Below are 20,886 nucleotides of genomic sequence, written 5' to 3' on the forward strand. Positions count from 1 at the left end.
TGTGATCTAGGTGAGCGATATCAGCTCACTGCTTTACATTCTATATCACAACTCTTTTTCTTCCTGTTCTGCTCAGCAGTAAGAGAATTAAACAACATCCATCATCTGCAGGGCACCAAAATCATCATTTTATGTGCCTCATGTGCCATAATGTGTATATTGTCAGTTATTATTTCTGAAAGCTCGCTGTTTTCAGACATTGCTTCTTATACTGACACCGAGGGGCTGATTTATTAAAATGGGTGTGGGGTGGGGGGGGTTAAGTGATTCCAGAAAAGCCCAGTAAAAACTACAAGCAGTTTTGTTGTTTGTTTTGTTTAAATCTGAAAAGTTGTGCAGAAAAATGCAATCTCAGAAGATGCAAGACATATCTCAAATGGAAATGTGAAAATCTTATTGCATAACAACTGTTGAAATGCTTTACAAAAAATATGTCCCTTGGGTTAACTGTTTTAACATTTGTGCTTCAAGTTTTTATTTGAAGCGCTTGATGCATTCAATATTTTGACCAGTAGATGTCAGTAACCCACTCTATGACTATGCTATACATATAATACTGTACTACCAATCCAAAGTACAAATAAGGGACCTTTTCTCCAGAATGCTTCGGACCTGGGATTTTCCAGATAAAGGGTCTTTCCATAATTTTGATCACCATACCTTATGTCTGCTAAAAGAAGCACCCAATAGGCTTGTCAATTAGTTGTTTAAGTCAATTAGTTGTTTAAAAATGAAAATATGGGAGGTGGCCTGGTAATTCTGTGCTTTGTGGATAACGGATTTCTGGATAAGGGATCCCATACCCGTTCAATAAAATAACTGGCTGAAGCTAGAGTCTTCTGCGGAACCAATTTCTAAGATCCTGACCCGACCGAACCCGTATATTTAGCCACTTTGATCCACTACCAGACCTGGACCCGCAACTGCCTTATCCGCCATCCGCAACCCGCCGACCACCATCAAACAGGAAGTGATGGTGCTGCAAACCGGACGTGGCGTCATCAAAAGTGGGAAGGGACAGAAACATGTATCGTAAAACTTTAAAAGGAGTAAAATGTAGACAGTATTACATAAGATAAGACATTTAGCTTTGACCCACTACCCGACCCGCGACCCGCGGGTATACCAGCACCTGAAAATACCCCCCTCATTCTGCAGGGTCCCCGCTTCTTTTGCGGGTAACCCGCGAGTACCCGACCCGCTGCAGGACTCTAGCTCAAGCTATACTCGGTACAGATGGATAAGATGGATGTGTTGCAGTTTCCTTGACATTTTTTGGACCTTTGGGCGCTTGGAAAACAGGGAAGTCCTTTAATGCAATGCATTTACACTCTGTTCACGTAGATACCTGCTGTCTGGAGTGCATAGGAGTCGATTTCAGTTTGTGGACCAGAAAAATTATACAAGGTATCACCTGCACTTAAACAGGTACTACAGCAGTGCTGCATTGCTTTGTGTGCCAATGAATACAGAATGTACAGTAGTTGCTTTTGCAAGCTGTTATGGTAATACAGCAAGTGATTGCTTAAAAGGGGTGTAATATTACAGCTCCTTCTCCATTGCCTGACCTATAAACTGCTGTTAAGAACTTAAGAACCAGTTTGTGCTGCATATCTACTAAAACAAACGTCACTGATGAGTGTGATGCTTAGTCATACATATTTGTACACCCTGTTTCTCTTTTTCTGTGAATTATATGTAATGTGTTAAAATATAAATATAAGACTATACAGAAAAGTCTGTGTTTAGACAAGAGAAAGTTGGTCCCTGACCATAGAACTTACAATCTAAGTGGAGATATTGCAAATTTAAAGACAACAGTCTACTTACACTAGTCACCGAGCTTCTCCTATGCAGTTGTTAAAGTGGGGCTACAACTTCTGAGCCTCTAGCTGTCGCTAAACAGAATTCCTAAGTCCTTCAGTAATATTGCTGGATTTGAATAACAGCTGGAGGCAGCCCTATGGACATACCCTGGGGTACATCTATATTGGGAGCTTGTTGAGTAGGCGCCAGATCAATTTTATATCATATTATTACATCATTATACTTTCAGATTCAGAACAAAAATGCACCTGTATCACAAAAATGCAGAGGTATTAGAAATCCCTTCAGTGAGTGAGACTTTTAATAGCTTTTTAATTAGTAGTGTATAATTCCCAGTAGGGAATGGGAAGCGTTTTCCTGGACATATTACTATAGACACATATTAGTGCATTGTGTTGCCTTATTCCAGTTTAAAATGCACCTGTCTATAGCACACTTTCAGGTTCATTTTAATTCATCTCCCTAAATAATTAAAATGAACATGGTCTGTGGAGGTAGGGGAGGAAATAAACAGAGGGAAAGAGAAGACAGAGAGCTGAGAAGAAGAAAGAATATTCAAGGAAAAAGTAAAGCAGAGAAGGAAATGGGAAAGTATAAGAATAAGGAAATGTGCTAGATACGGAGGGAATATTGAGCTTTATAACTACATCTCCAGCCTAGGCCAACACTGCTCAAATGGACTAGAGGCATCAAACAATAAACGCACTACCAAATATGATGATTATAAAGCCTTTCCCTTGTATATTTATGGCAAGTTTTGTTTTACCAACAATAAATTATGTGCTGATTCATCCATGGCTGCTGAAATGGGACTGTCTTGTAGCTTGCCCTTTACTAGAAAAGGCTATTTACATTTGGTTTTTTTGCCCTGACATTTTGCCTACAAGCTGTAATAAACAAGTAGGTTAAATATTTTGTCCATGTGTGCCTGCAGCACGTAGCATAATGGGTGCAATCAAAGGATTGTGATTATTACTAAACTGATGCCGAATATCACTACAATATAACATATTTAATATTAAGATCCAGTTTATGCCAAAAATGAACATTATGGCAGGACCAAAGGTAACCAAACATGTTGATATCATAAACAGAAATATGTTCTAAAATCAGTGCAATTCTATTCTTATTCATATCATCTTTAATGAAGAACCAAAGTCACACACACACATGTTCGGTGTGCTCTGGGCAGCTGTTCAGAAGCTAACCTAAGGGGTTTTTGCAAACCTCAAGCAGAATATGAGTCATAGAAGCTGATGTTATAGGGCTGATTAATACATTTTGATGGAAATTGCACTGGTTTCTGAGCTGCCATGTAATCAGAATCTGAATTAATTAGCCTTGTGACTTTTATATTCTATATATGCAGTATATTGTTAGTCAGTCCTTAATCTCAGGTAACTGACAGCAGAACAGAGCATGTGCAACAAATGCATATTCAGAGACACAGATCTTGAATGCCAAAGGGTTGTGCTTGCCTTGGGCTGGTATAGAAACCAAAAACATAATGTACAATATTTCTACCCTATTGCAATATTTCAATTGCAAAAATGAAAATTTAATATAAGCTTCATACCTGAAATAAGAAACTTTCTAAATACAATGAATTAAAAATTCTGTACTGTTTCTGAAATAATCAAGTTTATCTTCCCTATTCCTTTCATGCATCTGTTTCTCTTCAGTCTGTCTTCATTCAGGAGTTGGGTGTCAGATGAATGATCCAATATATCTTATAGGGGGGCTTTTTTTTGCCTAGAAGATGTATTAGAGCTCACTCTATTAAAATAACCAGACATCATGTCTCTCTACATGCAAAATATGTGCAAAAGACATGGCCTCAAACAGGCAGCTAGAGCATGGAATATGAAGATTAATGATGAAACTCCAAAGGATACGGAATTCTGAATCCAAAGATTGACAAGGTGGTGATCAGTAACAGTGTAACATTTATTGAAGACCTAAGAGAGGGTGTAATGACTTCACTAGAACAAAGACCAGAAAAGGTGAACAATACTGAACAAGTAACATGCACATCTCCAGAACAAATAGTTGAAGTTGGTACTGAATTTGATGTACAAAAATGGGGTGGTGTGGAAGCACTCTAAAGGCTAAGTAATAGTATATTTAAGTATAATGGATAGTTTTAATGCACATTCCCTGGTCCCCTGTCTCAAAAGTAAGTTTACAAAACAGGGGTTTTTAGTTACAAAGTTATGATCATAAAGTTGAAAAGCCACCATACCACGTCATGGTAAACCCCACATGGTGTCCCTAACTTGTTTGCCTCTGGTCATAGTATAAAAAGTCTTACTTCTCTGCATAGTAGCATTCAGTGTAATCATTGTCTGTTGAACCTTGGTTTCAGTATGAAGGATCTATCCTCCCCCGCCAGTATGCGGCTTTTAAGGGAGAGGAATTGTCCAAACCAACTCCCATTTTTAAAAGAATTGGGCCACATTAGTTTAAGGGGGTGGGTATGGGGTGCTATTAAAAACCACATGAAGCTCAGCCACAGCTTCTGGCTACAATACAATGTACAAAAATGGTACTGAATTTGACACCACAGATGAGCAGACACAACCAAGCACTGACAATGAACCAAGGCGTTCAACAAAAGGGAATAAGGGCAAGCCACCTGCTCAACTTTCATACAAAGCAAATACAGCCTGCATATGTGAACCTACATGTTGGAAAGACATATCACAACTTCCAGAAAGGTGTTTAAGCCAAGTCAGATGGACTGGAATGCTGTAAAATGGGTCATACGTTACCTAAAGGGAACAATACATTTTAAGTAAAAGCTGCCTGCAAGGAGCAAATATAACCTGATTGGATATGTTGATGCTGACTGGACTGGAGACTCAAGTGATAGAAAATCTACTAGTGGTCACTTGTTTCTACTCTCTATGGTGGACCCATTAGCTGGACCAACAGAAAACAGTCAACTGTGACACTTTCTTCATCTGAAGCAGAGTATGTTGCAGCAGCACAGGCAAGTCAAGAGTTAATTTGGCTAAGACAACTGTTAGCAGACTTCAATCAAAAGCAAATGGAACCCACACAGATGTTTGAAGACCACCAAGGGTGCATTGCACTTGCACAGACAGAGCGAGTCAACCCAAGAACCAAACATATTGATGTGAGGTATCATTTCCTAAGGGACTTGCAAGAGCAAAGACAGCTTGACTTAAAATATTGTCCAACTGAGGACATGGTTGCAGATATGTTTACCAAGCCTCTACATGCAAAGAGACACTTGGAACTGTTAAAGAAGAGTGGATTATCAGTTTAAGCATTTCACTGTTGAGAAGGGGTGTTGGAATACATGCAACAGCATTCATGCTTAATCACTGGAGTATTAAAATGGTCATAAGGTGGCGCTGTGAATATTGTTAATGTATGATTGCAATGATCTATGCTGCAGTATTACTGCACTCTATTGTTTCTATTTGCTTTTTGTCTCTCCACAATATCGTATTTGATCTTCCACACTGTTAAATGTGCTCTGTATTATCCTTGAGTGATTAACAAGTAAATCCTTACCCAAGTTGCTGTGCTAAGTGTTCCCTGCATGATCATCATCAATTGCAAGCTTTCGGAGCACACAGACCCCTTCTTCAGACAAACTATGAATGAAAACCTGGAAAGGCACATCATATATATATATATATATATAGACCGCATATTGTTCAAAAACCGCACACTCAGGTCTTCTCAGAGGTGAAAAAAAACAACTTTATTACGACGTTTCGGCTTCTATACTGAAGCCTTTCTCAAGTGGAGTGCACAGTGCAAATGACAATCCAAATTTAAACACAAAATGGCGCCAAGGCCCACCTAGTGACGTCATAGCGTCATGTGAGCGTCATCAAGTGAATGGTGTATAAGTTTAACATATTATGCCAGCGTTCCCCCTAAGGAGCAGAACTGTCCAGCTCCAGAGGAGAGAAGTTAGTGCCCATAAACACAGTAAGTGCCCAAGTGCATTCAAAGACATAGTGTTACCAGGTGTATAGCACATTCATTTTAAGTGGCCTAAGTGCTGATCGTCACTTACCCCAAGGGAACACGAATGACAAAAGGTATGCGCTCCATATCGCCTGTATGGACAGAGGCGTAATCCACATCACAGCCGGGCACCCCCCGCTTCAGCTCCCCGCCAGACTTACTCGTCCTACCGGTGCGTGCCAAGCTCCCTTTGAGTCTCTGCGTGTAGACCCGCCTCCATTTCAGTGCCGGGTGGCGCCCGCACGTAACATCTGTAAGCCCTTTGGGTCTCTGCGTATGGAACCGCCTCCATTCCGGTGCCGGGTAGCGCCCGCACGGGAACTTGTGTAGGGCCTGTGTAGTCCAGGCCGCTCCAGACCTTCAAATTATTCGCCACTATCTACCATCATACACCTGGGGGACTAAGGCTAGGGTGAGAATACATCCCACTCAGCCTGTCTCCCAGCGCGTGATCATCTGGGAGAGTTAGCTCGGTCCACATATATCAAGCTTATTATCTAACACAGGGTAGTCCAATGCAAGGAGACCAGGGAGATACACGACCCGCTGATCCATCTATGCTGGCTCCGTTTAGAACTCGGAAGGTTATGTGGGGTGTCCAGCTGTGGGATACGTCTTGCCTGTCTGAGGCCTGTCAATCATCATTATCAATCATTCAGTGTTTCCATGGGGTCAGAGCATAGCAACCATGCCCTGTGTTTCATACGATCAGAATCTGTGAAGAAAAAAAAAAGGGGGAAACTAAAAGGATAAAATCAAAGCAACCTTATGTTATCAGCACACATGATCACAGTTATACATTGTTTTATAAGGTTTAACTGCAACATCTCCTTCTTGTGATATAATGTTGCGACTACAAATGTCCACAAATTTGTCATTAGAAATATCCAGTCCAGAAGAGACAGAGTATCCATACAATTAGATAGTGTCTTTAGACCGTCTGTACATCTGACTAGGAAGATAACCCTCACTCAATAAAAAGGGGACATAGGGAGAGTCTCATTCAGTCCTTTCGGGGCCAATGTGTCCAAAGTAAAAATCCACATACTCTCCTTTTGCAATAAAAGGAGTTCCCTATTGCCTCCTCTCTTGGGAATGGGCACATGATCTATTATCATGTGCCTGAATTGTGGGACTGTGTGTTTCATTTTGAGCCAATGTCTGGGAACCGGTTGGTCCGTCTTTCCTGTGGTTAAAGCACTTCTAATATCGCTGCGATGGTTATTCATACGTTCTCGATAGGTTGTAGAAGCTTTGCCCACGTAGTGAAGTCCACATGGGCACCAGGCCATATAGACCACATGGTCAGAAGTGCAAGTGACCCTGTGCTTTATTTTGTATTTTGTCCCTGTCCTTGGGTGTGTAAAGAAGGTGCCCTGTGACATACCTCCGCAGGTCAAACAGTTTATACATTTGAAGCAACCATGCTTCAGAGGGCGATTCAGCCAGGTACTTCCTCTATTGTCACCTCTACTAAAATTTTTAACCACCAGCATGTCACTTAGATTGCGTCCTCTCCTGTAAGCCACCATAGGGGCCTTTTTTCCATAGAAGGGTAAATCTGTTTCAGTGTTAATAACATCCCAACGGTCCTTCAAAGCCTTCCTCACTCGTGGACTGACGTCTGTCCATTCTGTCAGAAAAAGAACAGAAAAAGAAAGGACATCTGAATAGCCTCTGGAGGCAAACTGTTCCGCTAGATTGGTGAGTTGTAGTTCAGCCGTTGCCCGGTCAGAATTGTTCCTGATGACCGGGCAACGGCTGAACTACAACTCACCAATCTAGCGGAACAGTTTGCCTCCAGAGGCTATTCAGATGTCCTCATCAACCAGCAATTAGAGAGAGCTCGCCTTCTTAGCCAAGATGACCTATTGCAAGAACAGGTTAAGACACCGAAGGAGGCTTTTGATCCTATTTTTCTGACAGAATGGACAGACGTCAGTCCACGAGTGAGGAAGGCTTTGAAGGACCGTTGGGATGTTATTAACACTGAAACAGATTTACCCTTCTATGGAAAAAAGGCCCCTATGGTGGCTTACAGGAGAGGACGCAATCTAAGCGACATGCTGGTGGTTAAAAATTTTAGTAGAGGTGACAATAGAGGAAGTACCTGGCTGAATCGCCCTCTGAAGCATGGTTGCTTCAAATGTATAAACTGTTTGACCTGCGGAGGTATGTCACAGGGCACCTTCTTTACACACCCAAGGACAGGGACAAAATACAAAATAAAGCACAGGGTCACTTGCACTTCTGACCATGTGGTCTATATGGCCTGGTGCCCATGTGGACTTCACTACGTGGGCAAAGCTTCTACAACCTATCGAGAACGTATGAATAACCATCGCAGCGATATTAGAAGTGCTTTAACCACAGGAAAGACGGACCAACCGGTTCCCAGACATTGGCTCAAAATGAAACACACAGTCCCACAATTCAGGCACATGATAATAGATCATGTGCCCATTCCCAAGAGAGGAGGCAATAGGGAACTCCTTTTATTGCAAAAGGAGAGTATGTGGATTTTTACTTTGGACACATTGGCCCCGAAAGGACTGAATGAGACTCTCCCTATGTCCCCTTTTTATTGAGTGAGGGTTATCTTCCTAGTCAGATGTACAGACGGTCTAAAGACACTATCTAATTGTATGGATACTCTGTCTCTTCTGGACTGGATATTTCTAATGACAAATTTGTGGACATTTGTAGTCGCAACATTATATCACAAGAAGGAGATGTTGCAGTTAAACCTTATAAAACAATGTATAACTGTGATCATGTGTGCTGATAACATAAGGTTGCTTTGATTTTATCCTTTTAGTTTCCCCTTTTTTTTTTTTCTTCACAGATTCTGATCGTATGAAACACAGGGCATGGTTGCTATGCTCTGACCCCATGGAAACACTGAATGATTGATAATGATGATTGACAGGCCTCAGACAGGTAAGACGTATCCCACAGCTGGACACCCCACATAACCTACCGAGTTCTAAACGGAGCCAGCATAGATGGATCAGCGGGTCGTGTATCTCCCTGGTCTCCTTGCATTGGACTACCCTGTGTTAGATAATAAGCTTGATATATGTGGACCGAGCTAACTCTCCCAGATGATCACGCGCTGGGAGACAGGCTGAGTGGGATGTATTCTCACCCTAGCCTTAGTCCCCCAGGTGTATGATGGTAGATAGTGGCGAATAATTTGAAGGTCTGGAGCTGCCTGGACTACACAGGCCCTACACAAGTTCCCGTGCGGGCGCTACCCGGCACCGGAATGGAGGCGGTTCCATACGCAGAGACCCAAAGGGCTTACAGATGTTACGTGCGGGCGCCACCCGGCACTGAAATGGAGGCGGGTCTACACGCAGAGACTCAAAGGGAGCTTGGCACGCACCGGTAGGACGAGTAAGTCTGGCTGAAGCGGGGGGTGCCCGGCTGTGATGTGGATTACGCCTCTGTCCATACAGGCGATATGGAGCGCATACCTTTTGTCATTCGTGTTCCCTTGGGGTAAGTGACGATCAGCACTTAGGCCACTTAAAATGAATGTGCTATACACCTGGTAACACTATGTCTTTGAATGCACTTGGGCACTTACTGTGTTTATGGGCACTAACTTCTCTCCTCTGGAGCTGGACAGTTCTGCTCCTTAGGGGGAACGCTGGCATAATATGTTAAACTTATACACCATTCACTTGATGACGCTCACATGACGCTATGACGTCACTAGGTGGGCCTTGGCGCCATTTTGTGTTTAAATTTGGATTGTCATTTGCACTGTGCACTCCACTTGAGAAAGGCTTCAGTATAGAAGCCGAAACGTCGTAATAAAGTTGTTTTTTTCACCTCTGAGAAGACCTGAGTGTGCGGTTTTTTGTACAATATGCGGTCTACATAATTTTTTGAACACCGCACCCAGGCAGCTGTTTTTGTTTTATATGAGTGCTCCAGCTTTGCGAATTTATATATATATATATATATATATATATATATATATAAATATATATATATATATATATATATATATATATATATATATATGTGATGTGCCTTTCCAGCCTTTCATTCGTAGTTTGCCTGAAGAAGGGACCTGTGTGCTCCGAAAGCTTGCAATTGTTACTTATTCAAGTTATTACAACTTTTTCTTTATAATATAATGTACTGGACATTTCAGTGTTAATCATAATTGGATTCCTGCATTTCAACAGAAATGAAGAAAAAAAGATAGGAAGCATGACAAGATGACTCTGCATCCAGTTCTAAATAATTCATTTAATTTGAATAGCGCTGTTTCTGGTTTTAGGGTGTTTCTTTTTCATGATAATATGTTTTTGGACATTGTTAATCTATTTAGATTAATACAATCTGCTTGAGGGAAATATAGTTATGAGAGCATATTGTCCAGGAGTATAGAAGTCTCACATCATGGGTATATGTTTGATAACATGACAATAGAGAAGTCAGCTTGCAGTCTGTGAGCCTAGCTCCCTGCAGTTGCACTCTAGCCGCTGCTTTGCTGATTAAGCATTTGCCGACATGAGATCACTTCTTCCTTGATCTCCCTCCTAACTAGGATTTCACAGCCACCCCTCATGCTCAAGCAGGACAGCTGAACTTTTCCGGAGAGCTCTCTTTCTTCGTCCTGAATCTTTCCATGTCTCAAACTCCATCCAATTCAGAAATCAAAAGGGCTTTAGAAGCAAGCCCCGAGACTAACATTGAAAATGACACCCCGGAGGCACCCCGACCCAGCAATTACCTAATTCTTACAATATTTGCCTGTTTCTGCCCTGCATACCCAATAAACATTGTGGCATTTGTGTTCTCTATAATGGTAAGTAGTTCAATATCTTATCCACAGTGATCATAATGATTTTTTAAATGATTGTGGAATATATTTACCAAATTGATTTTATGCCTGAAAATATGTACAGATTTGTAAGTGCTTTGAATATACATTCTTCTGTTTAACATGAATCATACCATCTAAATAACCAAAATATTAGTTATGATACTTTAATTGCTGCTATTTTCTTCTGCACACAACATATAAGTGAAATAAAAACCCTCTAAAGTGTTAGACCAGCATGTTGACATGGTCTTTAAAAATAATTCGTTTCACTATGTGGCTGGGAGTCCTAGCATACCAGGATCAGATGCTTGTAGGGAAATCAAAGCAGTTGATGGCTTCTATGTCTCTTTTTTTTAGATGTTTGGTAAATGACATACTATGCCATAATGGTATATGAGGAGGTATTTCTTAACATAATGTTCTGCAATAAAATTCACTAATAATGATGTCTCCTCTCCTATTACATGAGTTATATTTAATTCACTTTAAATGCTTTATTTCTGATGATAAACAGTATTAAGTGACTATAGTGGTAAAGCTGAAGTGCATGAAATAAAAATACATTACTTTCATAAATAGTTGAATAATTGTAACCCATTAGCCAGTGCAAGAGTCTCAATCATTATATAAAAAAAACAGACACACCGGGTCAAATTATAGCAATGTGCACAAGGTACACAGTAATCTACTCATTTCAGAATAAATTGTCTAAAAGGAAACGTATTAATAGGCCAGCACTTAAACTGAAGTGTTTATACAAATTATTATTTTATGCAGGGATATTCTCTCATGATTTTATTTTTATAGATAAATCGTAGTGGAATCATCACTCTGAACTGTACGGTTGCAGCAACAGATTCAGGTTCAGGGCAGTGAGTGTGCAGTAAATATTCACACATACTAGATTACGTCCCCTTAGCATGATGCGCTGTGTCGATGCCAAATGGCATACACCCCTTAGACCTGTAATGCTTGTTGATAAGTCTCTATTTACTTCATATCTCTGCCCCATAGTAATAAAATCTCCAGCAACTGGTAATAAGCCCATCTTTTTTCCCTTATTTGGTGTGTAATCATATCTTCAAAATGTGAATGTCCAAGTATTAGAAAATGGACCCTGTTAACCTGTGCATCATCACGTGCGAATATGAAATCATGATAAAATAGAATGAGTGAAAGCACACCGACATATAATGAAACCCTGATAAAAATGATTTACTCTCATCCAATATTTAAAGTCCCATAACTGACCTCATTCAAGCAAGAGTCGCCTATTTTAATTACCTGTATGTGTGTTTGCCAAATGATCTAGTGGGCAACATGGCACTATTTCTCCATTCTGTTAATGATTTAGCTTGTTCTTTTACTCCATACTTTTATCTTTTAATTTCATATAAAAATGGGCAGATTTGTGGTTTTAGTGCATATAGATATCACACATTACCAGATGTAATTTGTGTATTGCACTCGAGCAAAGCTAAAAACTGTGACCATGTATCTGTACCAGAAATAATATAAGGTAGGTTTAGCTCTTGCAGCTCTATTTCTTGAGTCTCTACTAAACTTGGCAGAGGTGACTAGCTGGAAAGAATCCCAACTGCATAAAATCTTCTTGTGTCTGCATGGTGCTTTTTTTCTGTCCCTAACTGAATCTCATGTTCCGAAATATGTGCCATGGATAAGTGAAGGGATAAACATGCAATCTTAAAAAACGATTCTGCTTCCAGGAGAGAAAAGGGACAGCAACAGTAGAAGTGTTCATCTTTCACCTGGCCTCTAACCATGTTTATGTTACTAGCAATGACGTCGCTAAGTGTGCGATAGCTGTTCTTTCTGCATGTGTTCAAGTGACGGGAGTAAAAGGTCAGTCATTACTTGGACCATCATGTACTATTCATACTGACATGTTTATAGTCCAGCCCTTCCTACGTTTAGAATATATTAATGGCAAATTGGCTTTATGGGACTGTCTGATCAGCAGTCATAGACGAACAGCCATTTCATTCTTGCTGCTTAGCTAGGCAAATTTTGAGGAATAAAAGTCTGTTTATATAGTGAGATGTAATCAGGGTGTTTGTACGGTTGTGCTGTTAGATAAAATGTACTTGTTTAAAGCACAAAAGACAACTGTATTTCTAAAGATCAAATAATCATTATAATTCAATACAGGTATAGGCTCCATTATCTGAAATGCTTGGGACCTGTGTTTCCTCGATAAGGAATCTTTCCGCAGTTTTGATTTTCATATCTTAAAGGCATCCTGTCATCGGAAAACATGTTTTTTTCAAAACGCATCAGTTAATAGTGCTACTCCAGCAGAATTCTGCACTGAAATCCATTTCTCAAAAGAGTAAACAGATTTTTTTATATTCAATTTTGAAATCTGACATGGGGCTAGACATTTTGTCAATTTCCCAGCTGCCCCTGGTCATGTGACTTGTGCCTGCACGTTAGGAGAGAAATGCTTTCTGGCAGGCTGCTGTTTTTCCTTCTCAATGTAACTGAATGTGTCTCAGTGGGACATGGGTTTTTACTATTGAGTGCTGTTGTTAGATCTACCAGGCAGCTGTTATCTTGTGTTAGGGAGCTGGTTATCTGGTTACCTTCCCATTGTTCTTTTGTTTGGCTGCTTGGGGGTGGGAAGGGAGGGGGGTGATATCACTCCAACTTGCAGTACAGCAGTAAAGAGTGATTGAAGTTTATCAGAGCACAAGTCACATGACTTGGGGCAGCTGGGAAATTGACAAAATGTCTAGTCCCATGTCAGATTTCAAAATTGAATATAAAAAATCTGTTTGCTCTTTTGAGAAATGGATTTCAGTGCAGAATTCTGCTGGAGCAGCACTATTAACTGATGCGTTTTGAAAAAAAAAAATTTCCCATGACAGTATCCCTTTAAGCCAATTCAAAATTAAATAAACCAAATAGGATTCTTATGGCACCAATATGGATTCATCCAGCTTAGTTTGGATCAAGTACAAGGTACTGTTTTATCACTACAGAGAAAATCAGTTTTAAAAATGATTTGCATAAAATAGATTCTATGAAAGATGATCCAATAATGATCAGCACCCTAAGGCTGGAGAAGGAGTACAACAAAAAAGGGGAAATAATAGAAAATACTCCACTGAGATGGAAAGCAACCATACTTCTGAGGAAGCTGATGTTGTCGTTGTGTGTTTAAAGGGCAACTAAACTCAAAAGTCTGGTGACACACTTCACTTTAAGTAGCACAAGTGGTGATTAAGTTTAAACATAAGAACTACACCATATATTATTTTTTATTATTTACCTTTTTTTGTTGTATTCCTTTTGCCAGCCTTAAGGTGCTTATCAAATTCTGCATTTGATATCCTTATTCTGAATTGCTAATTGTTTCTATAACAAATGGTCTTCTCCTAATTCAAAGTTTTCTGGATAACAGGTTTCTGTATAAGGGATACTAAAACTGTATACAGTAGTTATATTATGGAGTAGAGCTTTTTAAGCTGTGGCACTGCCGACTGGAAGAAAGGGGCTGTTTGATAACAGTGGCTGGAAGGGCACAGCCTGAAGGTCAGTTAGGATGAAATTTGTGGGGAATAGCTAATGATCAGCAAGATAAATCTGGAAGAACAATGTGAAGGTGTATTAGGGTGATGTTGATTGGAGTGACTATTCTTATAATAATGTCTGAATGGCTGATACAGATATGTATAAATATATCTGTTGTGAGCCCAGGATTCCTGGCACAACATTGATGTTTCAAAAAATCACTAATTTAGAGTCTATTAGAGTTTAGACTTACTTGAGAATTGCTGCACAGGTACTGACTTCTATAACTTAGAATTCTTAATTGAGAGATGCCTGATTGACTGTAGGCGATGTTTACCTATTATCTGTTCTATTAAGGCCTGGCATTACATAGCACTAGTGTTAGCATCAGATCCCACCATATGCTCCTTTATATTTACCCAGCAATGCACAGTTCAGTTCAAACCCCACTGGTCAGGCCATCTTGCCCAAGGCATGGGTCACTAGACTGGTAGCCTGCCAGACTTCTTGCAGTGCCTCTCCTCACTGGTGATGTCACTGGCCAAATCCTGTATCCTTTGGTAATTTGTCAGCCCTTAGTGAAAAATATTGCTTGTCCTGCTAGGCCACTGATCTGTGCATACTTGAACAAAGTGGAAAAAGAATAGGCAGATGCAGCCACCCTAAATGGAAAAAAGAAGAAATATATACATAATCAAAATGCAGCCTCCCATCTCAGCAACAACCAAAGCACCTGTGTTGATTTTCCCTGCCAAGGAGGTGTTAAAATTCAACTTTAATACTCCTGCCCCACCAAATCAAGATACAACATGACCCTCCACTAGCTGCCCCCCCTTCTACCTCTGATGTCATAGGAGGGAGACCCTTTGACTACTGCTCATCTAATTAGAAGGAAAAGCTAGCATTTTGTAGGGCATATTACAAATAAGGTCTACAATAGACTAGACATTTCTTACTTATAATTTATTTTAAGCCCCAAATCTATGCCACCTGCAAGCCAGGTGAAATCATGTCAATGCGTCCAATAGCAAGATACATAGATAAGATAAATGGTCTCTGATATAAGATTCAATAGAATGCTGGGTATTAAGAAAAAATGTAATGCTAGGTGGCCCACTACTGGAGAAAGGAGGTAGTATCTGTACCGCATCCAGTTTGCTGCTTTAGCAAGAGAGATAGGTGCCTTTGCGTAGGGGTAGTGTTTAAATGGTCAGATTAAGTGTAGTCAGTATTTGTGGTTTCTGTTTCACTGAGGTCATCGGTAGTGTTAACTATTTTAAGATTTTGATTTAAAACTTTACAATGTGTGGATCAGAGCCTTTCAGATGCCGTTATATGGGCAGCAGTATGTTCCAGCAGTAGTTTCACAAATGTTATAAACATGTCATAAAAGCCATTCCAACAGGATTGTGCCTGAAAAGACTCACTGACATTCTGTGAGTCTTGCAGTGTTGGCAAGTATTGTTGTACAGTTATCCTTTATAAAGATAATTCCATTATTTATTTTTCTAGGACAGGGGTGTCCAAACTTTTTGCAACGAGGGCCAGATTTGGTGAGGTGAAAATGTGCGGGGGGCTAACCATTCAGCTTGACATTCAGCCTGACACCGATATCCCTTCCGAGGTAGCTAACTAGCGATTTAGGCCCTAAATGAACCCCAGTAAGCCTTATAATAAAGAGTGCATAATATAGTGAGTTATTACCCTTTTGGTGTAGCTATGTAATTGCTATGAGCTGCCTGTGACACTAATTATATACGCTAAAAAAAAATCCAGTGGCTTGACAACTGAGGGGTACGGTGGGGCAGGAGTGCCAAAAGTCCAGCCCTCTAAATTACGCGGAAGTACAAAAACTAATACCGTACTACTGGCCGCTAAAGGTCTTTCCGAAGCTGAAGGGCACCATATATGATAGCACCTGCATGAGAAATGAAAGGCAGTTGTATACATTAGGAATGGGACCAGGGAATTTAGTTGTACATACTCCATGCTGCAGCCCGGTGTAAATGAACTGCAACGACCAGTATGGAAGTGGCACCCCAGTTGCAAACCATTACCTTATGAGCCAGTCCGTAAAGAACTTCAACTCTGGGCAGTGCAAAATGTCTGGGTTGCTCTGACACAACAGCACAAAGTCCTGCAGCTCCTGCACTTTCCGCTGGTCCATAATGAAGAAGACATGTTCTGCGGAGCAGCTCAGCCAGACACCCTAGATCTGAAAGGCAGGGGGCGCGGCGAGAGCAGCTTGTCATTACCTGCCGTGGGCCAATTAAAAATTGATCGCGGGCCACATTTGTCCTGCGGGCCTGGTTTGGACACCCCTGTTCTAGGATATACCATTTGTAGTCAAAATAGCAGCTACATGTATAGGGCCGAATGCTTATGACCCCAAAGCAAAGTCTAGAATATTACTGTGCTTCCTTTGTTGCCAGAAAAATAGTAGAATCAAAATTAAGAATCAAGATTTTTAGTTATAGAATAAAGTCACAGTATAGCCAGTCGATAAAAAAAAACATCAGTGTATTTTCAGCAGTTATAACAGCTCTTTAAATACAAAGCTGAGTCATTACTCTCTCTTCTCTTTGTAATGGAATGAAACTCTAGTTATTTATAGTTCAGTGAAATACCCTGATTACTTAGCCAGATGTGTTGCCACCAATATGGATTCATGCACCTTACTTACAGTAGGTTGCTAAAAAACAAAAAAGTTTTGGTGAATTTTCAAGAATATACCAAATGATAGCACACTTGAATATGCATAGATCAGATGTACCTATTTAAATACTGTGCTTGATTATAGAGACAAATACATTTATATCCACTTAATTACAATACTAGTCCACAAGAGTATATCAGTGAATATATTAATGTATGCTAATATTCTGTTGTGTTGACTTGTCTTTCAAGTAGCCGAACCCGGCTAACCCGTGGGTCCCGGAATTTACACTTCAATATAAGACAAAAACGATCACAAATTGAAAATAGAAAGTAACTGAAAAAAGTATTTATGGTGAACAATCTAAAACCAACTGAACTGAAAAAAGTGTCTAACAGTGAACAACCACTTTAACGTTTGTGTACAAGGTATGGTAAACGTACTATTATTTTGATCAGAGCCCACAAATTGGAACAGTGAAAAGAAACACGACACAGTGCATCAGCAAAAGAAGCTTTCCTACCTGCCCTGTATATGGGTATCGGTCAGGTCAGCTGTATAGTCACTTGTAGAAATGCTCTGGAAGTAAAAGCAGTAGAAGTGATAGGATGTCATGGTCCCCTTCTATAGTCATACATGTGGTTTTAAAATATGCAACTTTATTAAAGCAGAATTAAAACTATACCCCCAAAATGAATACTTAAGCAACAGAATATATCAAATTAAGTGTCATATTAAAGAATCTTACCAAACTGGTATATATATTTAAGTAAATATTGCCCTTTTACATCTCTTGCCTTGAAACACCATTTTGTGATGGCCTGTTTGCTGCTTCAGAGATCACCTGACCAGAAATACTTCAGCTCTAATTGTAACAGGAAGAAGTGTGGAAGCAAAAGACTCTGTCTGTTAATTGTCTCATTTGACCTAAAATGTATAGTCAGCACCGGATTTCATTTCTGGGCGCCCCTAGGCCGCGCGGTCCGACCAGGCGGTTGCGCGGTCCTAGCGCCCGCCTTCCCAGCGCGCCTGCGAAAAAACGCCGGCGCAGCTGGTGTAGTTGACGGGGACGCGAACGTCCCCATAATGCGGCTGGGCGGCATGCCGCCCTAGGCCCTGGCCTATGCGGCCTTGCCGCAAATCCGGGCCTGTGTATAGTTTGTTTGTGTGCACTGTGAATCCTAGGATCCCAGGGGGCTGCCCTTATTTTTTACAATGGCAATTTTCTATTTATGATTTCTCAATGGCACATAATACAAAAAAGTATATTATGATGAAAATGGTTTATTTACATGAAGCAGGGTTTGACATATGAGCTGTTGTATGCAATATCTTTTTATAGAGACCTACACTGTTCAGGGAGTATAGTTTTCCTTTAAGGAACAGCCCACAATTGGGTTTAAGAAGCCCCACTGGGATTACTTTTATTTTTTTTATTTATTTATTTATTTTTTTTATTTTAAAATTCTTTTTATTAAGTTTCCAATAAAATACAGTGACTTAATAAGATAAAATACATATGTTTCCAAATGAAAAAAAAAAAAAAAAATTACATATGATGAAATTCCAAAGATTTCTTCATGAAAACAATAAAAAAGAAAAAAAAAACCAAAACAAATTAGAAACAAACAAATTGACCTGTTATTCTCATTTCAAAATAAATACAATGTGGCCAAAACAATGACATGTGTGAATGGCTTAGACTATACAAGGTTACCTTATTCATTCATAACCTCATTTTACCCCATGAGTTTAAGAATAAACTCCTTTTTATTAGTCTCCAATGATGAAATATAAAGGGACCATCTACTTTTAATTCTATTCCTTTGAAGTAGGTTTCCATTCTAAACCTAATTACCTCCTGAGTGCATAAATTAAATAAATATGAAAGCACATCTTTAAGAGTTGGGGGATTCTCCGTAATCCAGCAAAAAAATATTGATTTTCTAGTAGCTGCCATAACTAACCAACAAAAAGACAATATTTCATCAGTGACAACTATCGAAGGTCTAATATAGGACTGTTGAAAGTAACCTTTCATATCTAGCAATGCAAACTGTGGGTTCAATTTCAAATCCAAATGGATTGTTTTTTTGATAAAACCAATAATTTTTTCCCATAAATTTTTAATAAATGGGCACTCCCAAATATAGTGGAAAAAATCAATATGCTGTTCTTTACACTTTGGACAGAAAGAAACATTCTTAGAATCTATAATACTCTGGAATAGTAATCCATACCCCAAATGAATAAATCGAAATTGTTGATCTCTCCAACTTTCAGAAACTATATTAGTTTTAAACTTTAGAAAAGAATTTAGGAGATCCTTGGAAGAGATATTAACCCCTAAGAATAAAGACCATTTTTTACTTGGATTCTCAAGTGGATCGAAATCATTAGACAATGAATAAAATAAATGAGATGAAATCCATGAAATACAATTTAGCTGAGGATCTTCAACCAATTGTAATATTGAATTATAAAACTGATGATGTTTTAGTTGTGACTTTGTTTCATAACCAATTAATGTCTGATCTGCAAATAACTCAATCTCTCTTTTTCTGAAAGACCATATTTTTCCTTTATTACATTCCATGGAAAGGGATCTCCCGAATTTTGATCAATAATATGATTGACCTGATATATACCAAATTTTCTCCACTTATAAGAAAATTTAATCCTCTGTTTCTTAGGGAAACCTCCCAAATAGAATGGAGAAAGGAACGGTGAAATATTAAAGTTTAGATGGTTTTGTTTGCATAAAATCTTCCAAGTACTAATTGTGTCCCTATAAATTGGGTTTCTTTTAATATCAATATGCTGCTCAGACCAATTTTTATGTAAAGCGGAAATAATATGTTCCTTAGAAGTTAAAAATACTTCAAGATCTAGATTAGTAAATTTCTCTTTACCAGATATCCACTCAACAATGTATCTTGTGTTAGCAGCGCATTAAGACCACCTAAAAATTTGGATTTCCTAAGTTTAGATAAAGATATTTTAGGTTTTTTACTATGCCAAATAAAGTTGCTTAAAATTTGGTCCAATTTTTGTACATCTGAGTGCTTTAACAATAACGGGAGGTTAAGAATAGGATATGCAATTTTTGGAAAAATAATCATCTTAAATAATGCCATTCTTCCCATTAAATTTAAAGGACTGTCCTTCCATTTAATACAAAGGGCACCAACTTTGTGAATTAAAGGAGTAAAGTTAAAAGAATATAATTTAGAAAGATCAGAAGAAATCTGAATGCCCAAATATGTTATTCTACCAGAAGAAGGCTTAATATGTAGGTCTACCAGTAATTGTCTTGGGATGGCATTACATATGTTTAAAATATCTGTTTTACTAGAGTTGATAAAATACCCTGAAAAAGTTTTATAGTAATCAAAAAAATTAAATATATTCCTAATAGATATTGTGGGATTACTTACAATTAAAAGAAGATCATCAGCATATGCTAGGGATTTTATATGTTTACCATCAATCACCAATCCTTGGAAAAGGTCTGTGGAATCTAAAAATCGAATTAAAGGCTCCATCGAAATATTAAACAGCAGTGGAGACAATGGACAACCTTGACGAGTTCCCCTATAAAGACCAAAAGTCTCTGAAAGTTCTCCCACTACAGCAATTCTCGCTTTAGGTTTCGAATAAATAGAATTAAGTAGAGTTATAAATTGTCCCTTAAGTCCAAAACTATCACAACACTCAGAAAGATATTTCCAAGAAACATTGTCAAAGGCCTTTTCGGCATCTAAACTTAATATAGAGCATGGAATCTTAGATTTCTTAGCATTATAGATGACATTTAATAAAGTACGAATATTTTTTACCCCTGTTCTATTTTTCACAAAACCATTTTGTTGATAAGAGATGATACTAGGCAACACTAGGGATAACCTATCCGCAATAATTTTTGTTAATATCTTAAAATCAAGATTTATTAGTGAGATAGGCCTATAAGAAGCTGGCTGAGAAAGGTCTTTACCCTCTTTCGGAATTAATTTTA

At 39.1% G+C, this 20,886-nt stretch overlaps 1 protein-coding gene across 1 annotated transcript in view; it reads left to right on the plus strand.

Annotated features, from left to right (window-relative positions):
- The first annotated feature begins 10,483 nt into the window (after positions 1–10,483).
- tmem233.S (transmembrane protein 233 S homeolog) overlaps positions 10,484–20,886 on the plus strand; it is a 15,221-nt gene continuing 4,818 nt past the window's right edge. The window contains exon 1 of the mRNA XM_041580268.1: positions 10,484–10,663. Coding sequence (XP_041436202.1) covers positions 10,484–10,663 — 180 coding nt within the window. The remainder of the gene's footprint in view (positions 10,664–20,886) is intronic.

This window comes from Xenopus laevis, chromosome 1S, assembly GCF_017654675.1.
Source record: "Xenopus laevis strain J_2021 chromosome 1S, Xenopus_laevis_v10.1, whole genome shotgun sequence".
Lineage (NCBI taxonomy): Eukaryota > Metazoa > Chordata > Amphibia > Anura > Pipidae > Xenopus > Xenopus laevis.